The sequence below is a fragment of the Drosophila albomicans genome, chromosome 3 (genome assembly GCF_009650485.2).
Source record: "Drosophila albomicans strain 15112-1751.03 chromosome 3, ASM965048v2, whole genome shotgun sequence".
Lineage (NCBI taxonomy): Eukaryota > Metazoa > Arthropoda > Insecta > Diptera > Drosophilidae > Drosophila > Drosophila albomicans.
In genome coordinates this window covers 6,775,933-6,784,719 of record NC_047629.2, presented here as the reverse complement: position 1 = coordinate 6,784,719, position 8,787 = coordinate 6,775,933, and the positions used below count along the sequence as shown (strand labels likewise).

At 34.6% G+C, this 8,787-nt stretch overlaps 2 protein-coding genes across 2 annotated transcripts; both read right to left on the bottom strand.

The window, feature by feature from the left end:
* Positions 1-259: 259 nt before the first annotated feature.
* Positions 260-2,008, bottom strand: LOC117566741 (probable cytochrome P450 6w1). Its single transcript, XM_034246285.2, has 3 exons — positions 1,530-2,008; positions 692-1,471; positions 260-627 (listed from the first exon to the last, which is right to left on the bottom strand). The coding sequence occupies exons 1-3, from the start codon at positions 1,989-1,991 to the stop codon at positions 352-354; spliced, it is 1,518 nt and encodes a 505-aa protein (XP_034102176.1). The 5' UTR covers positions 1,992-2,008; the 3' UTR covers positions 260-351.
* Positions 2,009-6,368: 4,360 nt separating this feature from the next.
* On the bottom strand, positions 6,369-8,056 carry LOC117566742 (probable cytochrome P450 6w1). Its single transcript, XM_052005542.1, has 3 exons — positions 7,610-8,056; positions 6,776-7,555; positions 6,369-6,711 (listed from the first exon to the last, which is right to left on the bottom strand). Exons 1-3 carry the CDS (start codon positions 8,054-8,056, stop codon positions 6,436-6,438), a joined length of 1,503 nt encoding a protein of 500 aa, XP_051861502.1. The 3' UTR covers positions 6,369-6,435.
* Between the last annotated feature and the right edge of the window lie 731 nt (positions 8,057-8,787).

Genomic DNA, 8,787 nt, shown 5'->3' with positions numbered 1-8,787 from the left:
ATACCGCAATATTTTGCCTTTATTAAAAATGGGTAGCGGGTATCTCACAGTCGAGCACACTCGACTGTAACTTTCTTACTTGTTTTTTTTTTGTTCACTGAAAAGATGGTCGCACGCGACTTCCGTCAGAGAATTACCCATATGTTTACTCTAAGAACTAATAGAGATTCCCTCTGCACTTGTTTGCAGAAGTCTCCAAAATAAGATTTTTGGTACTCTACATATATCATCATATTTACTATAAATTTAAAAGATTTTCTTTCATAATAATGTGAAAAAGCATTAACATTCTGATGCTCATAAAGTATATTTATTGAAAACATAATGTTCAAAATAAAAAAGGGCTGCATATTAATCCTTTTGTAGTCGAACATAGATGTTCACATTGCTTGCAATAATTGGAGTTTTCACCTCGAATTTAAAGGAATCAACTGTTTGTTCACACTTAGCTACACTGTGCTTATGCAACATGTGAACTAGACCTAGTTTAGCCTGCAGAAGTCCAAGTCTCATGCCAATGCAGTTGCGGGGACCGATGCCAAAAGGTAAATAGGCATCCATGTTGATTTTATCACGGTTCTCTGGGGCAAAGCGATCTGGATCATATTTCTGAGGATCTGGCCAATACTGCAATGACGAATAAAAACATTATTTATAAGATTTTGATTGGAACTTTAAGATATATGTTTACTTTCTCATCTCGTTGTATCGCCAGAATAGAGACATAAAACGGCATGCCACTCGGCACCTCAAAATCATAGTGGGGCTTTAGAGTAAACTTTTCTCCTGATTGCGGTTGGGCGCATTCTCGTTCAACGAAGCCAGCGATGGGATACTTTCTCAAAGTCTCATTGACAACTTGACTAAGATAAGGCATCTCCTGTATGCGTTCATAGTTGATGTGGTCCTCATCCCCGAAGTATTCCTTTATCTCCGAGCGAAGTCGATCTTGGATCGCAGTATTGTGTGCTAACTCAAAGAGCGTCATTGTCATGGTAGATGAACTAGTCTCAAATCCAGCTGTCTGAAATAGAGCAGCTTGGGCAACCAAAAACTCTAAGTCTTTATCATTAAACTCTTTTTGTGATTGAGTGTTTCGCTTCATTGCCAGTAGAATATCGACTAGATCATTGCGTTGCACTCCAGACTTCTCACGCTCATCTAAAACGTAAGATATAGTACGAATAAAGAAATCTCTGGTTTTTTTTGGAAACATTTTGGCACGCATCAAAGGAACCAATTTCGGTAGGAGTAAGATGCAGAAACTATCCAAAAGCGATTTCAAGTTAAACCTAAAGAATTCGGTGTTAACCTTAAAGAACTCGCTATTTTCAATTTGCAAGGCATTAGCCTTAATTCCAAAAGCTATACTCGCTATAAGATCAATGGTAAACCGAGCACATTTATCCTTAATTAGAACAACAGAATCAGCGGGCACTTTCCCCAAATTCTCCTCCAGTTCCTTTCCGACCTACGAAAAATTCAATTAATTTCCTTTTTTTTATACCATATAATAAAGATGTACTCACTTCCACCATCAAGGGATACATTTGCTTAATCTTTCCGCTGGTAAAGACAGGCGAGATTGCACTCCTAAGACCTTTCCAATCCGGAGTGCGCGATAGCAAAAGATTATTGTAGCCGAGTGAATCGTGAATTGGATCCGTTTTCATAGCACGATTTACAAAATAGTTGAACTTCTTGATCATCACAGTCTTGATCAGGTCAAGATCCCGCACAATTACTCCAGGACCCTTAAGGAAGTATACTCCGATTAATGGCTCATTCTCAAATCCCTTGGTAGCGTGGAGAATACTGAGTTGTTCAAAGAAAGGAATTTTCCCAGTAAGAAAACTGCGTATATTTCCAAAAATTGGCTCTGGCTTAATTGATTTCACTCCATTCCGCTGCCAAAAGCTATAAAAACGCTTCTGCCAGATATAAAAGACAGTTGCAACACTAGCGAAAAATATAAAGAATTCCGTAAACATCTTTTTAGTTTGTAGCGAAAAACACGACTTACTGTGAATGCAAATGTTTGGGGTATTTATACCAATTCTCTTATCTGCTTAGAGTCTTGCTGATAAACGATGACGCAGCTCAAAATGTAGACGTGTGCAATATATATGAAATATGCGATATCGAATATGTATGTAAATTATTTAATGTTATCCACTATATGATAAAATTGTATTCTTCCATTAATATTATTTTAACAAACTAATTATAAACTCGTTAAAATTGTATCAGACTCTCAGTCAACCATCGAGTGTAGCGACTTTCGCAATATAATGCTGAATGGGATCGTGCGTAATTTTATTCATTTCATTCAACTTACTACGAGTCTTCTTATCAATAAGCAAGTCATTATTACTTTCGCAGCCTTACGCTTTGGCTTTCTCAATTTTTATTTTTTTTTTATTATTGTTGGGCATTCCTTAGTGATAACGAAGTAGACGGCACGTCGCTAGAATAAAGGGTGTCACAATATCCGAAACACAGAGAGAATTGTAGACTTGTCAGCAGTCAACAAATAGGATTTAAATTTCAAAGAAAATTATTAATAAATTTTAAATAGTTTTTAAGCAAGTAATTACAATTCTTTTTTAAAAGAAAGTTAAAGCCACGACCCAATGTAAAATACTCATCCTTAAGAATAAATCTGTTCGTCAGGACTGACTGAATAAAAACACACAGTCCATACGGTGAGAGCTAAGTGGCTACATATTGTATTGTGCAGCAAAACTGAATTTTTGGGCATTTCTACAGCGCCAACAGCAGAGACGGTATAGCCATGTCAGTCAGTCTGTCTGTTCGCTAGAGTTTATATACAATAGACTAGACTAGACATACAATAATACCTACAGTATTTTTGATTCCTGACAATTTAAAGGCGAACAGATAAAAATTGTAAAAGTTATTTCAGAAATACTTTCGTATGGCAAAAACGCAAATAATAGAATCTTAGTATGGTATGCTTAGTACTCTATAGTATATTTTGAACGTAGTAAGTACTATGTCAATATATCAAATATACTCTTGGGTATATTTTTTTATTTTTGCGGTACATTAATTTGGTATATTTTAAGAATTATACCGAACTGTTTTGCATTTACTCAAAATAAGCAGCGGGTATCTCACAGTCGACTGAAGCTTTCTTAATTGTTATACCCGCTACCCATAGGGTAGAAGGGTATATAAGAAGAAGAAGGTAACTTTGTGCCGGCAGGAAATGTATGTAACAGGTAGAAGGAGGCATCTCCGACCCTATAAAGTATATATATTCTTGATCAGCGTCAACAGCCGAGACGATATAGCCATGTCCGTCTGTCCGTATGAAACACTGGATCTCAGAGACTATAAGAGATAGAGCTATAGTTTTTTTTTCGACAGCATTTGTTATGTTTGCACGCAGATCAAGTTTGTTTCAAATTTTTGCCACGCCCACTTCCGCCCCCGCAAATCAAAAAAATCGAATAACAAGCGTAATTTAAAAGATAGAGTTACGAATTTTGGTATATGCAATAATTACTGTAGTAGTTATGATTCCTGAAAATTTGGTTGCGATCAGAATTTTGGAAGTTATTAAAGAAATACTTTTGTATGGGCAAAAACGCCAATTTATTAGGGGTCTTAGTTGCTTTGGATGTCAATCTGGTATATTGCGCCGTCTATGGTATATTTTGAATGGTGTACTATATCGATATACCAAATATACCATTTGGTATATTTTTAGTATTTTTAGTATTGTCGGTATATTTTGAAAATGATACCGCAATATTTTGCCTTTATTAAAAATGGGTAGCGGGTATCTCACAGTCGAGCACACTCGACTAAAACTTTCTTACTTGTTGAGATTGAGTCTCTCTCTTGATTGCCACTAGAACATCGACTAGATCATTGCGTTGGACTCCAGATGTCTCACGCTCATTTAAAACATTAGATATAGTACGAATAAAGAAATCTTTGGTCACTTTGGGAAACATTTTGACACGCAGCAAGGGAATCAGTTTCGGTAATAGTAGCATGCAGAAAACATCTAAAAACGTTTTCAAGTTGAGCTTAAAGAATTCAGTGTAAACCTTAAAGAACTCGCTATTGTCCATTTTCAAAGCATTAGCCTTGATTCCAAAAGCTATACTCGCTATAAGATCAATGGTAAACCGAGCACATTTATCCTTAACAACATAATTATCGGACACTTTCCCCAAGTTCTCCTCTAGATCCTTACCAACCTATAAAATAATCGATTACTTTTTATGTGTTTTTTGTTATATATCAAGATGTACTTACATCCACCATTAGAGGATACATTTGCTTTATTTTTCCACTGGTAAAGACAGGAGAGATTTTATTCCTGAGAACTTTCCAATCCGCACTGCGACAAAGTAAGAGATTGTTGTAGCCGATTGTACCGTTTGTATAACTCGATTTACAAAATGGTTGAACTTCTTGATCATCACAGTCTTGACAAGGTCAAGATCCCGCACAATTACGGCAGGACGCTTCAGGAAGTATACTCTGATTAATGGCTCGTTTTCGAATCCTTTGACTGAGTCGAGCATACTAATTTGCTCATAGAGTGGAACTTTGCTAGTCAAAAAACTACGTATATTTCCAAATATGGGCTCAGGTTTTACCGACTTCACACCATTTCTTTGCCAATAACCATAAAAGCGCTTCTGCCAAAGATAAAAAATAACTGCAACACTCGCGAAAAATATAATTAATTCCGTAAACATCTTTTTAGTTTGCTGTATAAAACTTGACTCAACGTGAATTAAAATGTTTGCGATGACACAGCTAAAAATGAAAACTTGTTATGCAAAGTTATTAATATTATTATTCAATAACACATTCTAAAGCTTTGATCTCTAATTATAATATCATTTCCATAAACTTATTAAACAAATATTTTAATTTCATTATTACTGGCACTAAAATCAAAAGTGTTCCAGTGTTGCGCAATGCAATGCTGAATATTAGTGATCGTGCGTAATTTTATTCACTGCTTTTATCTTAGCACGAGCAAGTCATTATTAATGTCACAACCTTACCCTAAGACTATCATTTCTTAATACATATAAAAATTACTTTATTGTTGGGCATTCCTTTCTGCTAACAGCCCAGATGGCACGTGACAATAATAAAGGCCGTCACAATATCGTAAATACAAGTGCTGTATATTCATAAATGAGCACTCAAACAATCAGATTATTAATCATAAACCAAATATCTTAAAAATTAAAAGTCAAAAACTAATTTCTAATATTTCCAAAGCTTTAAATTATGAATTAAATTTCGTTTTTTACGTATTTACATTGGTCATCCAGGTTTCTTAAGACGAAGTTTTGGTAGTTACATATTTTTCTCATTTCTGCTATTCCCTGTAATGTTATTCACCTTCAATTCTTTCGCGTCTTTACCTTTATAAAACTTTTCAATCCAATCAGTAAATACTTGAGAATGATCAAAATAGGAAGTCAAAGTTCTGGGTCATCTCTTAGTCAAATGACAATTGCCCCAAAATATGCAAGCTGAACAACTGGTAGAACAAAATTTATTCATAACAAATTATAGAATTCTGATCTTCAGAAATTTTTTGACCAACAAAAATAAGCAAGAAAGCCATATATATCCACTACCCATTGTGAATAAAAGCTGAACAGTGCGGAATTAATTTAATTATACCGAATTAATATACCAATGGCAATATTTGGTATATTTACATATTGTTACGTTAAAAATATACCATACCTTACAACCAAAGCAATTAAGACCCGTAGTAATATGACGTTTTTGCCCATACAAAAGTATTTCTTAAATAATTTGTAAAATTTTTACTTTACTTTTACCAAATTCAGCAATCAGAAATCTTAAATACTATATATAAAATTTTTGTATCAAAATGAAGCTAATTATTCGTTTTTTGACGATTTTCGAGGGCGGAAGAATGCGTATCAAAAATTGTAAACGAACTTGATGATTATATCTCTATCTCTTATAGTCCCTAAAATCCAGAATCTGAGATTTATACGGACATATCGCTAAATCGTTATGGCTGTTCAACACTGATCAAGAATATATATGTATATTTTATGATGTCGGTGATGTCTATTCGGTCTATTTACTACTATTCCTGTACCCCTTTACCTATTATACCATAGGTATAATATATTTTTATGGATAATACATACATATATAATAACTCATAGATTGCAAATTACTAACATTTTTGTATATGTTTTCTCTAAGAACTAATAGCGAGTGTTTCTGCACTTGTTTGTAGAAGTCTCCAAAATACAATTTTTGGTTTTATTTACAACAAAAATAACAGATTTTCTTCAATAATAATGTGAAAAAACCATTAACATTCTGATGCTCATAAAGAATATTTATTCAAAACATAATGTTCAAAATAAAAAGGGCTGCATATTAATCCTTTTGTAGTTGAACATAGATGTCCACATTGGTTGCAATAAGTGGACTTTTCACCTCAAATTTAAAGGAATCAACTGTTTGTTCGCACTTAGCTACACTATGATTATGCAACAAATGAACTAAACCTAGTTTAGCCTGCAGAAGTCCAAGTCTCATGCCAATGCAGTTGCGGGGACCGATGCCAAAAGGTAAATAGGCATTATTGTTGATTTTATCACGGTTCTCTGGGGCAAAGCGATCTGGATCATATTTCTCAGGATCTGGCCAATACTGCAATGACGAATAAAAACATTATTTATAAGATTTTTATTGGAACTTTAAGATATATGTTTACTTTCTCATCTCGATGAATCGCAAGAGTTGACACATAAAAGGGCATGCCACTCGGCACCTCAAAATCATAGTGGGGTTTTAGAGTAAACTTTTCTCCTGATTGCGGTTGGGCGCATTCTCGTTCAACGAAGGCAGCGATGGGATACTTTCTCAAATTCTCATTGACAACTTGACTAAGATAAGACATTTCCTGCAAATGCTCATAGCTGATGTGATCCTCATCTCCGAAGTATTCCTTTATTTCCGAGCGAAGTCGATCTTGGATCGCAGTATTGTGTACTAACTCAAACAGAGTCATTGCCATGGTAGATGAACTAGTCTCAAATCCAGCTGTCTGAAATATACCAGCTTGGGCAACTAAATACTCCAAATCTTTATCATTAAAATCTTTTTGAGATTGAGTCTCTCTCTTCATTGCCAGTAGAACATCGACTAGATCATTGCGTTGAACTCCAGACTTCTCACGGTCATCTAAAACATAGGATATAGTACGAATAAAAAAATCTCTGGTTTTTTTTGGAAACATTTTGGTACGCATCAAAGGAACCAATTTCGGTAGTAGTAACATGCAGAAATTATCCAAAAACGATTTCAAGTTAAACTTAAAGAATTCATTGTTAATCTTAAAGAACTCGCTATTCTCGATTTTCAGAGCATTAGCCTTGATTCCAAAAGCAATACTCGCTATAAGATCAATGGTAAACCGAGCACATTTATCCTTAATTAGAACAACAGAATCAGCGGGCACTTTCCCCAAGTTCTCCTCCAGTTCCTTTCCGACCTACAAAAATTCAATTAATTTACATGTTTTTTTATACCATAAGGGATACAAGGGATACATTTGCTTAATCTTTCCGCTGGTAAAGACAGGCGAGATTGTATTCCTAAGAGCTTTCCAATGCGGAGTGCGCGAAAGCAAAAGATTATTGTAGCCGAGTGAATCGTGAATTGGATCCGTTTGTATAACTCGATTCACAAAATAGTTGAACTTCTTGATCATCACAGTCTTGATCAGGTCAAGATCCCGCACAATTACTCCAGGACCCTTAAGGAAGTATACTCCGATTAATGGCTCATTCTCAAATCCCTTGGTTGCGTAGAGAATACTGAGTTGTTCATAGAAAGGAATTTTCCCAGTAAGAAAACTTCGTATGTTTCCAAAAATTGGCTCTGGCTTAATTGATTTCACTCCATTACGCTGCCAAAAGCTATAAAAACGCTTCTGCCAGATATAAAAGACAATTGCAACACTAGCGAAAAATATAAAGAATTCCGTAAACATCTTTTTAGTTTGTAGCAAAATACACGACTTACTGTGAATGCAAATGTTTGGGGTATTTATACCAATTCTCTTATCTGCTTAGAGTCGTGCTGATAAACGATGATATAGGTCAAAATATACAGATGTGCAGTATATATGGTATATAAGACCTCGAATATTTATGTAAATTGCTTTATGTTATATCCATTAATCCAATAATACATATGTTCTAAAATTTTCTTCTCTTAATAATATAATATTCATAAACTTATTAAAGATTCTTTAAAATTTCGTCAGACTCGCACTCAACCCTAGAGTGTAGCGTTTTTGGCAATATAATGCTGAATGGGATCGTGCGTAATTTTATTCACTTCATTCAACTTTCTACGAGTCTTCTTATCATATAGCAAGTCATTATTACTTTCGTAGCCTTACGCTTCGACTATCTCAAATTATATTTTTTTTTTGTTCTTGGGCATTCCTTAGTGATAACGAAGTAGACGGCACGTCGCTAAAATAAAGGGTGTCACAATATCCGAAACACAGAGAGAATTGTATGGTTCAAGAATTGTAGACTTGTCAGCAGTCAACAAATAATATTCAAATTTCAAAGAAATTTATTAAAAAGTAGTATACATTTTGAAATAAAAGCAAGATAGAAAGCTACAGTCGAGTGTGCTCGACTGTGAGATACCCGCTACCCATTTTGAATAAAAGCAAAATATTGCGGTATTATTTTCAAGATATACCGA